This window comes from Cyprinodon tularosa, unplaced genomic scaffold, assembly GCF_016077235.1.
Source record: "Cyprinodon tularosa strain WSP-4 unplaced genomic scaffold, ASM1607723v1 ctg354, whole genome shotgun sequence".
In the NCBI taxonomy this organism is placed as follows: Eukaryota; Metazoa; Chordata; class Actinopteri; order Cyprinodontiformes; family Cyprinodontidae; genus Cyprinodon; species Cyprinodon tularosa.
The window spans coordinates 628,297-647,871 of NW_024039068.1; the positions used below are offsets into that span (position 1 = coordinate 628,297).

The window sequence follows — 19,575 nt, forward strand, 5'->3', positions numbered from 1 at the left end:
GCTTATAGCAATGTATAGTAAAGACACAACTACAGCGCCACCTACCTGCCTGCTACTTCTATTGCCTGTAAACTACAACCCTTATGGGCGGATATGTTGAAAACTCTTTAAGAAGAATATACAATCTAATTAGTAACATTACTTTGAATAGGAAAACCACTGTACTTTAGGCAATCTGAATGTAATTGTTTATAGTCAAAGTTTTAAAGTAACTTAAGAAAAACTACTTTTAAAAATGATATTAATTGGTCTAAATAGAAACAGAGCAACATTTTATTGATTGATGACGGGAAGAATGTTGTTTCAGGTCCAATGGAGTGAGTCAATTTGCAAGATGGTGGCTCAGCTAACATAATCTGGGGATATTTCTCATGCTATGGCATCAAGACTATTTATCTTGAATTAATGCAAGTGGAAGAAGGCGTTTCCTCTAAGGAGAGCAGAAAGAATAACACTGTGGAGCAGCTACCCCGTCCCTGGTTCTGGGTGTACATGAAACATGATGTTTCTGAGGCAAAACAATACATGCACAAAAACTGTGGAATGCAGGACATTCATTCTGGGCAGTTACACCTGTGCACGGGTGCCAGCAGTTGGTGAACTCACAGATGGGAAGCAGCTGCTTATGCAACTAAATATAAGTGCAGGGATTCACAGAAAAGCTAAATCCTTAAACATATTTTCAGGTAAATTTTTCAGGTAGTACAGAAAAATTATGGCTCTGCTATTTTCTTAAGCAGCCTTATACTGTATTCCCATTTGCTGATATTCACTTGGTGAATGTCAGGTTTTGACATATTTTACAGGGGTAAATAGGGACCAAAGGACCTGAGAGGGCGATAAGAAAATATGTCAATGACTATCTAGTATTTGTAGGGTAAAAGCCGCTTTGTAACTCTAGATAAAATAAAAAGTACTTCTGGCCTCTCTGTCTCTGACTTCCACAAAACCTCTCAGGCTTAGAAAATCTGATATGCTCCCTGTAACCTGGCAGTTTCCCCTTATAGGATCCAGAGGGAGTTCATCCAAGTCCTAAAGGGATTACAAGCTCATGTAACAAAGTAAGACTCCTTAAATGAAATAAGATGTATTTTAGGGTTGATGCTGTTGAACTACCTCAGCTGCATAAACCTATAGAGTGTGTGTCGGGGAATGTGTGGAGGGCAGGATAACACAGACCTTTCCTGTCGGTGCCGTTGGGGACCTGCAAGGTGTTGATGCCCTTGGCAGTCTCCTGGCTAGCAGTTTCCTTGGTGACTGCTGAGCCTTTGAGCTTACTCTTTGGGGTTTCCAGCGATTTTAGCTTCTTGGCATGTTTGGTGCCCTTGTAGTGGGCCACTGCCTGACTCTGTAAGAAGAGGAAATATAGATACTTTTAGCAGTTGAAGTCAGACGAAGTATGGAAAATAAAAACGATAAATTTAGAAAATACAGAAAAAAGGTTTACTCTAAATGGAAATTTGAATTTTACAGCTTTTACATTGCTTTTCTTGTTCTTTTGCCAGTTCCCTTTGAAAAAATATACTAAATAACACCAGAAAATTATGTCAAACTACCTCTGTTTCCTTTAGAGTTAGATTTATTTTTCTACAGTCTTCTAAGCTCCAACTTATGAATCAAGACAATCATGGAGAAAAGAAACAGTGTCAGCAGGATTTTGGGCCAGTAAGAAAAAGCCAAACAGAAAATAAGACCTAATTTGGAGATCTCAAGCTGCTTTGAGACCCACTAGAAAAATCTTTGGAAAACCACTGGACTAGTTCTAATCCTTCCACTTTAAGACATTTTGTATCCAATCAGAGTTCTTTGTTCAATGAGGGAATAACATCAATGTGGACATTGAGTAAACAGCAGAGAAAATAAATTATTCCTCACAAAAATCAGAACTTCAGAAGAAGCACAAATACAGTTAACAGGGGATATGTACAGTAGGGACAAGTATGCATAAGAATATATTTCTGCAGTCTCTATAACAAAACAAAATGTTGCATTACTAAGGTTAGAAATTGTGCATAATAAAACCTAGTAGTATGGAGTAACAGTGTTACATACACTCAACAAAAATATAAATGCAACCCTTTTGGTATTGCTGTTTTTATGAGATTAACTCAAAGATCCAAAAATTTTTCCACATACACAATATAACCTTTTCCCTCAAATTAAATTATTGAAGCCTCTCAACGTTTGAAAATATAAAGTCCTAAAATATCAAATTTGCCTCATTGTTCTTTAATTACAAACAGAAAACCATAATAATATCTTAATAAATATGTTACTTCTCTTTTGCCCCATAAAATAAACCAAAATGATGCAGATTAGCATGCAATGTTTCTCATGTGTACTCCCTTTATTACTTTTTTTTAAACAAAAACTTCTTACTTTACATGTATTTAAAGGAATAGTACACCCAAAACATGATTAGCCTTCATTTTCTACTCACCCCCATGCTGAACAACACTCTGTAGTACTTTTTTGATATCTCAAATGCATCTGGAGATCTGGGAGGCTTCTTGCTGTCTGCTGACATTCAAATAATGGAGGTCCCCAGCGCCCGAGGCAGAAAGGTCCATAAAAGTCCACAAAAAACGTGTCAATATTCCTCCATACTGCTCGTCCAATGTATTCCAAGTGTCCTGAGTGGGTAGCATCCAGAATTTACTCGAAACGAAGTCATTTAGAATGTTTTTAGAGCATAAACAGTAGTGTATAGGATTTCCTAAAAGCGCGTTCACGAGTCTACGGAAACCGCGGCAGACCAAACCAGACAAAAGTGCGCATTCAGCGTCTGCTCTGCCGATAATGCAAGCGTAGAAGAAGAAATGTGCTGTTTACCTGTGCAAAGAAAGAAACAACGAAAGAAAAATGTCTGAGGACTTCAGTGTTGAGGAAGAGCATGAGTTCTTTGCCAAGCTGAATGCGCACTTTCATCTGGTTTGGTCTGCCGCGGTTTCCGTAGACTCGTGAACGCACTTTTAGGAAATCCTATACACTACTGTTTATGCTCTAAAAACATTCTAAATGACTTCGTTTCGAGTAAATTGTGGATGCTACCCACTCAGGACACTTGGAATACATTGGACGAGCAGTATGGAGGAATATTGACACGTTTTTTTTGGACTTTTATGGACCTTTCTGCCTCGGGCACCATAGACCTCCATTATTTGAATGTCAGCAGACAGCAAGAAGCCTCCCAGATCTCCAGATGCATTTGAGATATCAAAAAAGTACTCCAGAGTGTTGTTCAGCATGGGGGTGAGTAGAAAATGAAGGCTAATCATGCTAATCATTTTTTGGGAAGTAACTTGTAAATAGGCAGTAGTATTCCCAGCACTGCCTGTTAATAGAGCCAATGTGTGCTGATCTTTATAAGTCATGTAGTGGCTCGGTGAATTGTTAATCTCACACCTCAAGTCATAGCGATAGGTAGAAATTTACGAACTGACAATCAAGGCTATTTTGCCTCCAAATCAGATGATGAGGGAGATTGAAAAAAACATTTCCAAAACATTTCCAAATGTACTGTAGCACCTGCAGCTCTGATGAAAGTTTGGTATCATGACGTGTACATCCAAATCCTTTTTTGTTATGTTTAAAGTAAACATAGTGGTAAAGGGCTTATCTATCATAAGTAAATGTGGGGTTTAAAAAATCTTTGCAAAGACTTGCTTTGAAATGTGATTTTACTCTAATGGAATTAAATTGAAGAAAGTAATCTGCAACAAACACTACAGTTCAGACACTGCTTCCAATAAATTCTTAGTCCCCAGATCTGCTTATTTCACTTAGTTGAATTTAGTAGAGTATAAAAGAGGATTCTGGATCTTTTTAACTAAAGATTTGAAAGAGGAATGGTTAAAAATTGCTCCCTCTGTCTGCTCCAAATTTTGTTGGAGAGGATCAAGTGTCGACCAGCTGTTTAAAAGAGGATGTAGAAAGCATTAAAAGCAACAACGAAAATAGTTGTGACACTAGTGATTTTCTCTCCTCTTTCACTGATTGAATATTCTGAAATAAGAAAGTTTCTTTTTTTTTTTTACATCCATTTGAAGGTTTTGGCAGATCTTTCTCAGTCACATTAACAGGTCTTGGGGTTTTATCATAAAACTAAAAATATCAGAAATAAAATAAAATAGTGCAGTATGAATGGAGTTAGAGTAAATTCACAAATGTTTTGTTTTAAAGTCTGAACACGTAGAGCCACCAAGATTCCCTTTCACAACAAATTCCTCCTGATACGCAGACAGGGGATGTAAGCAGAGACTCTGAGCTGTCCTTGTTTACCGTTGAGCATTTCCCTGCGTACTTTGCCTGTGGCAGGAAGAAACCCATCAAGGAGGAATGAAACTGCATCTTAGAATAAATAAGAAAGCCAACTTTAGGATCCCAGAAAAAACGGAATGGATTATTATTTATGGTCAACAGCTAAATAAAGACCACATGTGGAAGCATCCCCTTTCAAATATCTTTAGATGCAGGGTATTCTGAAATGTTCTGTTACTGATTGAGAGCTTTGATTGTGTCCCAGGAGACCATAAGTTCTTTATTCAGTTATTTTGTTGGCAAAGACTTTTTGAGACGATTTTCTCTGTGAAGCATCACTTTTTTAGATTGACTGCACATCTTGTTCTGGCATGTAACTATTAATTTTCACCAACATTCATCACCCTATAGGCTACTGGGAACAGAGGGCTTCAAGTGGAGATTTTAAGGAATTCAATAGATGCCATCACCAAACGAAGATTGCACCAAATGTTCCAGGCAATTTAAAATGAAGGGTTAATGTATTTTCTGTCTTTTGGGGAGTGTCTCAAAAGTGGTCTCAAAAGTTACATTTTTGTTTTTTCTGGTTGTATTTTTTAGGTTGTTAAAGGTCGAACCTACAACACACCCTCAATCCAAATACAGTAATTTGTTGGGTCAACAGTATGGACATTTTAGTGGGTAGGAAAGGCCAAACTGCTGTGCCAAACCCAGAAAGCCTTTATCCCTTCCAACAGCTCTTACATTGCAAGATGATGCGTGTCAAATTGGGACAACAGCACTCCATAAAACAGACAAGGCAAGGAAAGTTCATTTATATAGCATAATTCAGTACAAGGACGATTCAAAGTGGGTTACATGAAGTAAACATTCAAATAGAAAGACAGTGCTTATCTGCGTGTGTCCACACAGAATACAGGTGAAGAAATATTGCATTTTTGTTCAACTCCGTAAGGTAGGCTGGGCCAACTGAGTTTGTAGCATTTTCCTCAAAAATAGCTTTTTTGGCTCAACTCTGAGTTGACAGATGCATATTTTGAAGTCATAGAATGCAAAACCGAGTTTACATTGTCATAGATGAATAACGATAGTTCAGTGGGTGAAATGGACGTACAGAGAAGTTCAAACCCCATCAACACCTCCTTTCTCCGCACATCTCACAATTCTAAACTTCCACCATAAAACTGGCGAATTCAAACAAAGCACCGAATTGACGTCAATTCAGGGATGTTGCCTTATTTGGTTCTGGCCTGTACTTTTGTCATGCCCCGAAATTGACAAACAGACCAACCAAATAGTTCACTGGCTAAAGGTGGGGGGTGGGGGTATGAAGTATCGACTGCTGGGCCACTGACTGGACCGGACCTCAGCTGAGAGCAATGAGACGCCTGTTCTCAGCTGGAGGAGGGGGGCTGGGGGCCGGCAACAGACATCCCAAGTCTCCTGAAAGTTCTGGGAGCTCATCTAAATATTCATGAGCAAACCATAAAAGGAAGAAAACCTGTAGTTTCATTCTAGGCTTTTAACCAGGCTTGCATTAGGGCTCATAGAACAGCAGATATGCCATTTTCAGCCCAACACCCTATTCAGAGACCTTAAGGACCAGCACCAAATACCCATATAACCATTCTATGACCCCTTTAAGCAAGCAGTCGAGCAATCAATTTAGAGGGTGGAACTTGAGTAAAAGTTTCTATTTTCTCTGCCATGTTTGTTCCGACTTTTCTGATCATATATACTCCTCTAAAGAGTTTTTGAAAGGTACCAAGGGGTGCATCAATCGCGTGGGTGTAAAGCCACGTATGGAATCCTTAATGCATCTTTAACAGTTCTGAGTCGCAGCCTGCTTATCTTTGCTGCATGTCTTCCTGCTCTCAACCCCACTTCCTGTCTGTCTGCTATCAAACAAATGGCACTGGTGCCAAAAAAGGAAGCTGGATTCTAAAGGAGGGTTAAGTGAGTGGATTTCAATTTATCCAAATGTGAATTGAGAAATTCTGCTCTTGAAAAAACAGCTCTATCAAAAGGGTGTTTTTTACTCCTTTAAAGAGGCACCAAATGTTTCCTGTGCCTGAGTAATATTGTCCTCAATTTGAACAGCTTACACTCATAGAGTTTCTGCGTATATGGCCTGCCACACAAAGGATTGTGGGGAACTGTATAGCTCCTAAATGCCGAATAGAAACATGGAGAGGCTATGCCAGAAAGCTATTTAGAGGGAGCCTTAGTGCCAGGACTATTCGGAGAGTATTTACCTCAGCGAACACAGACACATTTCCTTACTGATTTGCTGTACTTGGATGTATCCACAGTCTTAGGTCTTCTGCAGCCTGTAGCAGCTTTTCCTCTGATACTGTTAGGTATTTGGCTTCAATTAGGTTTATCATCATCTTGGAACATCTTAATGAGAATGGTTTGTTTAGTGTTGAAGTTCCCACCAAACAACAATATAAGCGAAAGGAAACAACTACTTGATCTGATCAGAGAATCTTCTTCCACATTTGCTCTGTCCCTTTTGGTAGATATATGATGTCAAGCTGAAAACAAAATTGATGACTGTCTTGCAATAAAATCTTTGTCTTTGCCAGTTTTCCATTAAGGCTAAATTCATTGACGGCAAATATTTTTCATTTTGACTGATCGTCGAACCTGAGCTGTGAATCACTGCAGCTCCTCCCTGGACATCCTGGCAGCTCCTGTGATTAATATTCTCCTCTTCCTGCATTTCATTTTAGGTGAATGATCATGTTTTGGTGACCACCAAAACATGATCAACATGAAACATGATAAAAAACACTATGAGTTCTTCATAGAACGGATTTATTTATGCTAAAATATAAAATAAACAAAGCTCGACTGGACCTACCTATAGGTCAAAATTTAAAAGTACAGTGTGAAATAATTAAAGGGATTTACTGACTTAAACATATTATATCATCTATAAATGGGTTTATTTATAGACAATGTAAAACATTATCTATAAATGGAGTGTTGGCCTAGTGGTTAGAGCAGTGCGCTTGTGCTCTGAGAAGGTTGCAAGTAACTGGTTCAATCCCCACAGCCTACCTGAGTGTCTCTGAGCAAGACCCTTAACTCTACAGAGGAGCAGTGTAGGGTTAAGGGTCTTGCAACTGTCCAAAGCCATTGAATACAGGTTGCTGCACTCTGCAGTCTTACCATAAGATGTCCCCGACAGTTACACATTGTAGCTTTAAAAGGAATAAATTGCACTACAAATTACTATCTAGTGGTATCTGCTCGAATAGTGAAAATCATATACTCTTTTCTTTCTCCTTATCAATATTTCTCAGTAAAATACAAAGTTGTGTTTGTACTGTTTCGTTTTCAATAAGCCAATATATATCCTCTCCTTTAATTCAACACTTTTTAAGGACAGCAGAGCAAAAACCTGTTGTTGTTCCAATGCAATAAAAGACCTGATGAAATCCCCTAACCACAGAAAAAATCTCTAAATTCTATCCAGACATAGTTTGACCAAAACATTAGCGTGCTTAAACATAAATCAATACGCTCAAACAAAAGCTATCATATTAGCCATACTGTAACTGTGCAACATTGAAATACCATAAAGAGTAACAATCACATGGAATTATTTTACATACCAAAAGCAGTAGAGGAAGGCAAATGCCTATCCATTCTTTATTATATCTGTTTATACAAACACAATACTAATTTAATGTGTTTGTTATAATACAAAAAGGTAACCTGCTAAAGGAGTAGCCTGCATTTTCATTTGTTGACTTGCCCAAAGCGTTTTGTTTCCCTTGTGTGGATTTTATTTGTTTTTTATTTATGGAGCCATCCTCCACCTTCATTTGTAATGCTGGGTTTATCCTCCATTCTTAGCCAGTCATAAATCTTTATGACCCAGATCCACAGGACGTATAAACACTCCCCTGGAGTGTATGGAGTCCTGAGGATCTAAATTATGGAAGTAGATTTCTTTAGGGGTGCAAAAACGAGAAAAAAAAAATCCATATTGAACCAGAGTTTAGTTTTTTTTTGTTTTGCATTAATGGGATATGGAGGTCATTTGGTTTGTTCCCATTTTATGCCTGCTGAATACTTGCACACATGCACTCATCTATGTATGAGTTTAAACCCCTCAAAAAGGATTACATTCTGCAACAAATATAACAGGAGTAACAGTTTCCAGAAGTCGTTCTTGAAAGGTAGAGGAGCAGTAACTTTGACACACCGGGTTACTGAAACATGAATGGTTTCTGAGACAAGTGAATATAAACTCATTTCTAAAATACATTTTTTTCTACTCCAAATAAGCAGCCACAACCAGCTCCCTGCTGAGCATTATTTATATTTTTCCCTCAGTAGCATTTCAACAAAACATAATTATTACTGCATGGATTGTTGCTGTAGGGTTGATTCAGAAATGTACAAATCCACTTGGGTTCATGTTGGATACATTTTTTATGGAAAGCAAACATGGTGATGGTTTTACAGCAGCTTAATAATACGATGCTATGAAAAACAAACATTTGCCTCTCTCCACAGATATTCAGTATTTGGTTTTTCAACACACGGATGTTCAATATCAAACAAATGTTTTTGAAGAGAAAAAAATCTGTGTAAATAAAATAAGAAACTTTATTAAATGGAAAAAAGCTAGCGAGACCAACCTGGCCTTATGTGAATGTGAGATCAAACCTATTATCTGGTTGTTCTACAATTGACATCAAGAAATCACATTAAACATTTATGATAAATAGCAAAGACTCTTTTAAACTGCTGAGGAGTAATTCTGGTTCTTGTTTCTGTGCAGAATGTCTTTAATTATAGAAGAAGGTCTTGCCAAAGTATCTGCATCTGTCACAGCTCAGAACCGAGGACTCAGTATTTAAGGCAAGACAGACAGTGTAATTACTCAAAAAGTATTTATCTGAATAAAAAGGTCTGTGATAACAGCTGCTAGGACATCTGAGGCAGGAAACTGATTAACAAGTTCAGTCCGTAGTCAAGAGGGAGGTGGGATCCAGCCAGATGGCTGCCAACAAGATGCGGACATGCCAACCAGAAGCTGCAACCTCGGGTAACATGCAGGAATTCAAAGCCAGGTAAAGAAATCAGAAAAGGAACAGGCAGGCTTAGAGATCCAGGAGTCCAAAGACAGTTCAGGCAAACCATTCAGATAGGAAAAGGCAGACTTAATGGTTGAGAATAGGTCCAGATAAGGAAATCAGAAACACAAAAAGCACTTTAAAAACACCCTCACCACTGGCAAGAAAGAACAACACTAATCTGGCACTGATGACTGGATGCAAGCAACTTAAATAGAGGTAGGAGCAGGTGGATTAGATGAGAAGTAATGAGAAACCAGGCAGAATTGGACGGGTGAATGAAATGGGTAATTAAACTTGTCATCAGTGGCAAGATCATAACAGCATCAAATTTAAAGTGTGTGCTTTAACTATGCGATCTATAAACGTTTGATATAATTTGTTGAACTACTCAGAGCCTTTTGGATTGCTGTCATTCAGCATGACACGAACTGCTGGACTATTTTTCTCCGTCCGGACTTTTCATGTTTCCACTGCAAGTTTTACAGATCCTGAAGCAGCAAAGCAGCCTACAGAACATCAAAGTACTCCCACTATCTTAAACTGTCAGCATCATTTTAATTTCTCAATCCAGCTTTTCTTTTCAAACAATATGCATCTGCAAATACACCTTCCAAAGTTTCTCTTTTTGTCTTTTTCCAACAGTCTTGCGGATCAGCAGGATGTCTATTTTGGCAATGTGGGACAACAGCTTTTGCCTTTGAACTCTTCCATACAGGAAATTTTACCCACTTACTTTGCTATTGTTGAATAATGAGCGGCAACTTTAAGTGAGAATATAAAAGCCTGCAGATCTTAAGATATAGCTTTGAGTTAACTGTGATCTGCTGGAAGGGGCATCAATGCGCTCTTATGATAATTTGTGCTCCATTTTGGATCTGAAACATTTACATAAAAAAAAGAAAAACAAGAAATCTTCAAGAGGCCAAATACTGCCTAACAGTATAACATTGTATTTTAAGTATACAGCTAAAGCACCAACCTTTCGCACCAGTCATGGGCTAGGTAAAGAAGAGGCATGAGTAGAAGCAACAAAAGCTATGAAACTTAGTGAATGCCTTTGAGAAAAATGGGCCCTGTGTCTGAAATTATATAGATGTCACAGTAAAAAATGATGCAATTTCAACCTTGAGAAAGCAAAATAAATAAATAAAGTTGAAAAGAGGAGATTTCAGACTGAAATACACCAAAGAAAACCTGCAAAACCTTTAGGAGTTGAATACTGTTTTTTTTTACCATTACGTTACAACAGACAGTAATCTAGAGTAAGATCATGTAAATGTATTATGCCTCTTTTTTGAAAGATGGTAAAAACAGTCCCTGTGTTTATAAGCTGTATTTGAAATGTTATTTTGCCATTAAATTATTTTAATCATAATTCAGAAGACAAGACGCATGTAGTGCACTGCTACCTGTAGTGCAACATTTGAAGGCATGTGGCATAAATTAAAAATAAAAAAGTTTCTAAATTATAGTCATGAGTTAATTTAAAAAAGATAAAACTTAAAACTCATTTTAGAAGCGTAGATGCACTGATTATCTGTTTTCATAGAAGACATTTAAACATATTTACAGAAATTATTGAAACCCTTTTTTGAAGGTAGATTAATAATGCTACATGAAATATCAGTAATTTTTTTAATTTAAGAATACTTGGACATATTTGAATGTATTGTCTATTATACAATGTGTATTATATTGTCTATTATATTATCTATTCTATTATATTTTAGGACATAGACTACCACTAATGTCCTGTTGTTATATTTCCTCTCATTGTTTTATTGTTTTCTCCCAAACCAGTCTTCTATGATTACTAAAGACAGGCAAAATGTATGATTAACTGATACTTCTAGATGTGTCAAAATATCAACGAACCACTCAGTTTCCAATAGCATCAAAATTATTCTGGTGGTATAATTATGGAGGAATGCAAAACTATCGAGGGAATATGCTGGTGAAGATGGAATGTTTTTTTTTTTTACTTTTTTGGAATAACTATTGAGGGCTTAATGGTAAAGGTTATGTTTTAAGCTGAGACTCTGTACGCCCTAATGGAAGCAGATGATTAAAATCATTAGTGATTAACATCATTAACATAGTGTTTTTGAGAACAATCACACTAAAAATCGGATTCATAAACAGAAACTAAAGCGGTGTGCATCACACCCTTGTATATCTATTTTCATCCTAAGCTTGTTGCATATAGAAAACCAGTAAATACCAAATGAAATCCGGATAAAGACCGACAAAGTTTGAAACTGACAATTGGGCAAATCGATAAGGACACTTAAGCCAAAAGAGGAAGTGGATCAGCGCTAGACAGGATAAGCGCTGTCTGAAAAGTCCTGGCAGGAAGACGGTAGGAAGAGGAAACAGGGTCCTTTGCATGACAAGACATACAGTATAGACACAGCCCAGCCAACATACAGTAATTTAACAGAAATATGTGATTTCTTCATGTGATCTCTGAGTGATACATGCAGTTCTATACCTCTTTATGCTTTCAGCATTACAATGGAGAGCTTCAGCCATTCAGTGCTTTTGTGTATCTTGTGCTTTTTTCTAGTTCTTCTTCAAAAGACTGTAGTCTTAGTTTGACAAGAACCTTATAAGTGCATTTCCATCTCATAATGATGTCCAGAAGGTATAAAGCTGTCGAGATTCAGCACCGCAGTAGAGTTTCTTTCCTTCCAACTAACTTACTGTTGACCCCACGAAATGTAAAGGAACAGGAGCTTCAATCTGCTGAATTCAAAATCAGCCCAACTCCAATTTTATCTTCTTGTAGCTAAATAAGAAATGAGTCTAAACCCCAAAGTTAGAGGTTTGTGGAAAATCAACATATCAAACATACAAACAGCCCAGCTTTTTAGATGAATAATGGGAAATCTTTAGAGCCTGAATAGAGTTTAACCCTTTAAAGTCTAACCAATTAAAATATAGTCAGACAATTATATTTCTTTAGCTGTTTGATTTTTATTCAGGTTTGAAACAAAATTGCAAGAAAAGAAAAAAAAAACATTTAATCTGTGACAAACTGATGAAATTTACATTTATGCTGCTATGTCACTCCTGTTCTCTGTGCCTTCATCAACACTGGCAATGATATCAACAGATGGAGCTTCACATCATATTTTTCTCCAACTGTATTGTTTCCTTTCCTCATTGGCTTTCACTGTTACATTTCTAACTGTTTCCAGAGTTGTTGTTGGGATCATGATTGGCTGGGCTACACTTTCTTCCTGACAGCCTTCCTCAGCACTACTCTCTAAATTTTCTTAATCAGGTACGGGCTGGGGAGTCTAATCCTCATCACCATCCTCATCATCTTCTCCTATTTGCTCCATGTCACTTGAAATGCCAACCAGTATCATGTTGATTAGACCTTCAATGTACTTTCTTTTTTTGTTGAAATGACATTTAAAAATAAATATGGATTAAACAAAATAGTATGTGAATGAATTGTGGAAGGCATGACTAATTACTTTCTAAATATGATCTCTAAATAAATATCTCCTTTTTTACGAACATGATACTCATATTTTAACACGATTTAACCATAATATAAAGAGTACATTTCTAGGTAAATGTGCATTCTCTAAAATCATAAAGCATTAATTTAATGCTGAATGTTTCACTTCTTTTAAAGGGCTGGCACCAATAGAATGTAAAATTATTTAGTTAATTACTCTTAACAGCTTAACTTATTGGGTAATTTCTATTGTGTTAGACCAAAAAAGTTTAAAAAAACAAACCACTGGACTTTGTTTTCCAGGTTTGAAGAGATTTAGTTTCCCATCCAGGAAATTTCATTGAATTTTCAATCCAGAATCTCTGAATTACGGTTAAGTTCCTAGCTTTAGAGAGTAGCCCAGCAAAGCTTTGTTATGTCTTAGACAACCTGCAAATTGAACTGAAAGAACAGGTCCACCCCTTAGAAATGAGGAGTCGTTGAGATTGTTGTTGGCCTGCAGTACCCGATACTGGCCTGCGTCTCTGAAAAGGGAGTCGTAACAAATTCAACGCTAATCAGCATATTATGAATTGAAAAACAGTTGAGTTCCATTGTAATCATTGAATTTCAGAAGGTAACTTAATTAAAAGTAACCTGTAACTTAGGAGAAGGAACCTCTGACTTTTGAGGAGGAACATCTGAGTATCTAAATATGAACCTTTACATTCCTTAAACAAAAAAAGTACAAAAAAAATAAACTCAAAGTCCTGGAAAATAAGCTTCAGGTCTGGGCAAGTAACTTTTTATGACACATACAGACAAACAGATTTAACATTAGAGTAGTTATGGCCTGTGAGGCCTGAATAAAGTGTTTTCTAGTGATGGATGGCTGGAATTTAAAAATGTCCCTGAGGAATCAGTGCTGTTAGGAAACAATAACCGACAGTATGAAAATGCATTCTGGTTGTACAGAAGTCAAAGCTGAAATCTATGACTAAGTTCGGTTTTCTGAGTCAACCAGAGAACTGTTATTTGCTTAAAGCTGTAAAACACTGAAAGGTTAGGACTGTGATAAAATCATGTATTTTTTTAGCTGTTAAAGAGGACAGGCCTCCAGGGTCTCTGAGTAATAACTCTCACACCAAGGATTACAAAACACTGAGGCTCACTTCTGTGGTTTTATGTTGTGAGACGCTGAAGGGAAAAAAAAGGAAAACCTGCAAAGGATAAAAAAATTGACCCTCGGAGTAGGCTATTTATTAGATAAATGCAACAGTTTGATTTTTAAGACCTTCTGTCCTCTTTTCTTCCTCTCATTTAACGTATCCCTGGTCCATTTCTTCAATATCTTTGAGGTTTCTTTCTTTCCTCCTAGATTTCTTTAGAATTCCACTGCTTCAATGTTATGCTTTTTATGTCTAAATGTGTATTTGTTGTTGTGAAATGACTTAAAAGGTATTTAGAGAAAGTACTTACTATCTCCCCCTCCTTGGACTGCCACCTTATCAAGGTGGAGTGGTTTGAGTGTCCCATTGACCTTAGGAGTTATGCTGTCTGGGGGCTTTATGCCCCCAAGTAGGGTCACCCAAGGCAGACAGGTCCTAGGTGAGGGACCAGACAAAGAGCAGCCTAAAGACCTCTTATGATGAGGAAGACAAATGGACCTAGTGTTCCCTCACCCGGACGCTGGAGCCAGGCCTGGAGGTGGGGCACTCCAGATTACCGATTCTCTTCATAACTTTTATGGACAGAATTTCTGGCTCAGCCAAGGTGTTGAGGGGTTCTCTCTTGGTGGCCTTAGGATTGTATCTCTGTTATTCCCAGATGATGTGGTTCTCACATCAGCTCTCACTCGAGCGGTTCGTAGCCGAGTATGAAGCTGCCGGTATAAGGATCAGTGCCTCCAAATCCGAGACCATGGTCTTGAGCCAGAAAAGGGTAGAGTGCCTTCTCCGGGTTGGGAAGGATGTACTGCCCCTAGCGGAGGAGTTTAAGTGTCATTGGGTCTTGTTCACGAATGAGGGGAAGATGGAGCAGAAGATCGATAGGCGGATTGGTGCGGCATCTGCTGTGAAGTGTGCACTGTACTGTTACCCGTTGTGGTGAAGAGATATCTGAGCCAAAAAGCAAAGCTCTCGATTTACCAGTCGATCTACGTTCCTGCCCTCATCTATGATCATGAGCTTTGGGTCATGACCGAAAGAACGAGATCCCGGATACAACCCCCTGAAAAAAGTTTTCTCCGTAGTGGTTGGTTGTGTGACTTAGGTTTAAAAAGTGCAGCTGAGACGAATCCTTTTTCAGTCACAATGGAACATAAAGGAAATGTTGTCAAAGGATGAAATAAGGAATGCTTTCAAGAGGTTTTTCGGTGGCTTTCTAAAAAGCCATTTTAATTTATCCTCCATTATCCTCCCTTTCCTCCAGCACATACCAGGGTCTGTCACTGCCCACCGCCCAGTTTCTGCATGCGTAGATTTATGGCCGTCGAATCCGACCGTCATCCACACACAGCTCTGGTTAAACCAAAGAGTTATACTTTTTCAGTACTTTCAGACTTTTCTAAAAAAAAATGAAGCTACAAAAGTAGTCTATTATGTTAAGTTTCACCTGTGCTTTTATTGTGAAGTGCCAATAGCGGGACCATGTTGCCAAGGGTAACAGCAGGAAGGTTGAGAAGCTGCTAAATACTGTGAAACAATTATTCCGCTCATTAAATAAGATAAACATACCCGCTGTTATATTCAATGGCAGCACAGGAATGACATATTGTGTTGTACAATAACAGTATATTCTAACACATATGCAGCACTAACATCCGGTGGGATGGCAACGTCATTAGCCAAAATTAAGAATGATTCTCTCTTGAAAGCCAAATCAGCACAATGGAAAGTTTTACCAGGAAATAGCTTATTTCGGAATAATGGGGGGATAGCTGGCATCTGCATTACCCAAAAAAATTAACTTTAATATCTCTAAAACAACATTAGCATACAAGATCTTTTTTGTTTATTTATTTATTTATTCCTTTATTTATTTGTTTTCATTTTTACCAAGAATTATTTTAGCTACACAAATTTGCACCAATGACGCAAAAACCTTTCAGTCTAGTTGCTTAGTTTTTTTTATGTGTCAGGTTTACACAGCTGAAGCCCCTGCCATTTGATGAGGCGGTACAAGGTGTAAACACTGTGCATCTGAAATGCAGACCGGTGACACAGCTATTGGTTTCATTGCACCTTTAATCATTCTAGATTTCCCACATTTGTTTTTTTTTTTCTTTTTAATTTAGATCTGACCGCCCATGGACAATATCCTGCTCAGCTCTAGAATGTGTTAGAAATACTGATGTTTTATATACTCGGGGGAGGTGATGGTCTAGTGGTTAGAGCAGTGCGCCTGTGCTCTGAGAAGGTTTCAAGTACCCGGTTAGATACCCACAACCTGCACTCTGGGTCTCTGAGCAAGACCATGAATCCCACACTGCTCCCCGGGCGGCGCACAATGACAGCCCACTTCTCCTAAAGGGGATGGGTTAAATACCGAGAGTTAATTTTCTTGCTCTGTACTTGTACTTTTATCGTTCTGATGCAATAGTTTAATCTGAATTGTTGTGTTTTCATTAGCTCTAAGCAGGAAATCATCATAATTAAGAGAAACTAAGGCTAGAAAAAATTGACTATGTGTTTAATTAATCTTTATAAGGGTTTCCACTTACTAAAACACATTAAATAAATAAGATTTTAAATTACTGAATTTGGCTGCAGTTTACTCCAGGGGCTTTTTGTGAATAAATATACAAATGATAACGAATGTCCTAAATGAGATTGCCTGTTGACTTATTCGCAAACAAATAACAGCTCATTTCATTCAAATTAACATAAGCTAATCAAATTAAAACATAATCTTGTAAAGCTGATTTTCTCCCCTTTCTACCAATTTTTGCTGTTTACAGAAACCCCAAAACTTGTTTGATGAACAGCAGCATGGAGCAGGTGTTCCAGCGATGTCCAATTTGTGTCTGAAGCAAATTAAATTATCAAATGTATCTGGTACTGAATACATTTAAAAAATACATCTGCATATTTCAGGCAGTCCACTGGTTGCATTAATGGGTCTGATGGCTGAAAATATATATTTTTTCATTAATTAAGCTCTAAATTACGGAGCCCCTCTGATGACATGGTCAAAAAAAAATTTTTATTGTGGCCACGAAGTAGTATTTCGTACACACAAAGTAGTATTTCGTGGCCACGCAATAAGTATAACGTGCGCACGAAATACTACTTTGTGGCCACGCAATAAGTTTATTGTGCGCACGAAATACTATTTCGTGGCCACGCAATAAGTTTAACGTGCGCACGAAATACTTATTAATAATATTAACATCATTCCTGGACAACTGGGTAAGCAAATCGAGCGCGCCTTCTCTAAGGTCTAAGGCGCGCTCGATTTGCTTACCCAGTCGGTCTCCGCCAGTCACGTGACATTTGTTGCTAAGACGCTATTTTAGCTGGAAAAGGCGTAGTGTAAACAACCGCAGCATAGCTAAACAAAGGCCCGTTTACATAGCAGCCTGTCCAAGATAAGTAATTACAGTTAACATAAGCCTGAAAACAGGGGCGGATTTATGGATATTATTAATAAGTATTTCGTGCACACGTTAAACTTATTGCGTGGCCACGAAATAGTATTTCGTGCGCACGTTAAACTTATTGCGTGGCCACGAAGTAGTATTTCGTGCGCACGTTATACTTATTGCGTGGCAGCGAAATACTACTTCCTGCGCACGAAATACTACTTCGTGGCCACAATTAAACATTTTTTTTGACCATGTCATAAGAGGGGCTCCGTACTAAATTTAGAAGTAGATGAACAGTAAGTATGTTCCAAAGTCTGAGTTTGTCTGTGAAACATAATAATCCTATCCTAAGTAATCACCAACGCGTTCAGGATTGAAAATGGATTGATTACTCCTTAATGAAAGGTGCCATGACACTGCCAGTTAGGGATGCTTCTCATCTAACAACATGCAGCTCCACTGATTTTCTTTTTAAACCTTTTTTGATTACTTTCAAAGTGGTATGGAAATTAGGTGCGGAGGCAAATCGAAACCCATGTGCTGTTAGGAGCCCATGCATTGGTTAGATGTAGTGAGTTAATATGAATTTGATTAAAATGCTTCAGCATATATAAGGCACTGCATGCTGAAATATGCTAATAACCTTTACCTTCTGTAATAAGATCTGAACACATGAGGTTCTTGGAACACATGATGCATGGCAGCAAATAAGAAGAAAAAGATGTACGGTACAGCATGTCCAGGTCCTTGGTATCACAATAAATATAAACCTACTTTACTATTTTATTTACCAATGTAAAGGTAGGCCTTAAACAATTATACTTTTGCATTTGAAAATAAAAGGAAAGAAAAGCTCCCCTTTAATAAAAAGTAGAAACTGTTGGGAAAAAAAAAAACAATTTCTGTAATTTAGCGCGACACAAACTTGTCTGATAAGACTCATTTGTATGACAGCTGGTGTGTGCACAAAGCTTTTTCTTTGAAGCTATCTGAAGAATTTTTATCAGAAATATTTTTTTTTCACTTTAGCTCCTCAAAGAATTGAAGAAACAAAGCATTTCTACTCATTTATTTAAAACATTAAAGTGCTCCCAGTTGGATTTTATAATGTTCAGAAAGTGCCTACCTGTCAGGTGTTTGTCTGATGCAGTCAGCACCATCACCCACAGAGAACTGAACACTTGATCTGCATCCCAATGTGATGCAACACAGATGTGGCTATGCAGCTGTAAGATACATAGCTCAAAGCTGATTTTGTGGAGAATTTATATTTAACTCGCTCACCTGTGAGTTGAACCTCAGCTGGCAGACACTGCAGGACACATGCTTCCTTTTGGCTGTGGGAGGGATGCCGAGGGTGTGATGGAGGACGGCTTTCTGCACCGGGTCCATCTGGAAGACGGACACAGACAGACAGAGAGGCTAATTAAATTGGTGCTAAATCTGACCTGTAAATCCACCTGACTAGGCAGTTGCTTGCTGGGCTGTGAAGAAGAAACAGGTTGCCTGGGGCATTCTGGAATGCCAGACATCAATCTTTCATTTCAGTGGATGTATTTGGGCATTTTCACATTACTAATAGCTTACTTTTAGCACCACACAGAGTTTTTAGTGACCTTAGGGCAATTGCTGTCTTTCTTTAGTGGAAATTAATATGGTAATACTTTATGGCCTCTAATTATCTTTTGCTCTACAATTGTCTATACAGAAAGGAAAAATTGTATATTAGCTATACTTATGCAATAGTTTTTGCAACTCAACAACCTGTTCTTGAGAGCTTGAGATTCCATTTCTAAATAATGATGTAAATCTATGGCAACATGCAAATGTTTATGCTTCTCATTATTATATATATATATACACTATTATATTCTCACATTATGAGAATATAATAATATAGAATAGAGAATACATATTTTTTTATTATTCCTCTTGGGAATTTCGGTTGTGCCACTAGCAAAGGGAAAGGTAAATGAAACCATGCTTATGTGCACAATAAGAAAAATACTCTACAAAGTTACATCATGAGAAAAAAAGGCTATTTGCTCAGTGTATTAAAATCTCATTCTCTGATTAAAGAAAAGTGCTTCTTAGTTGGATAAAATAATTTAACAATATATAAATAAACTTACTTTTGTCACTCCTTTTGAATAGAATGTGTCCTGTTACATCTATTTTAA

The 19,575-nt window shown here is 37.6% G+C and overlaps 1 protein-coding gene across 1 annotated transcript in view; it reads right to left on the reverse strand.

The window, feature by feature from the left end:
- The window catches only part of znf385d (zinc finger protein 385D), a 65,528-nt gene extending 46,732 nt beyond the window's left edge, over nt 1–18,796 (reverse strand). Inside the window, exons 1-2 of the mRNA XM_038295394.1 lie at nt 18,680–18,796; nt 1,180–1,348 (exon numbers count right to left, since the gene is read on the reverse strand). Of these exons, the coding sequence (XP_038151322.1) occupies nt 1,180–1,348; nt 18,680–18,787 (277 nt within the window). The 5' untranslated portion in view covers nt 18,788–18,796. The remainder of the gene's footprint in view (nt 1–1,179; nt 1,349–18,679) is intronic.
- Nucleotides 18,797–19,575: the final 779 nt, after the last annotated feature.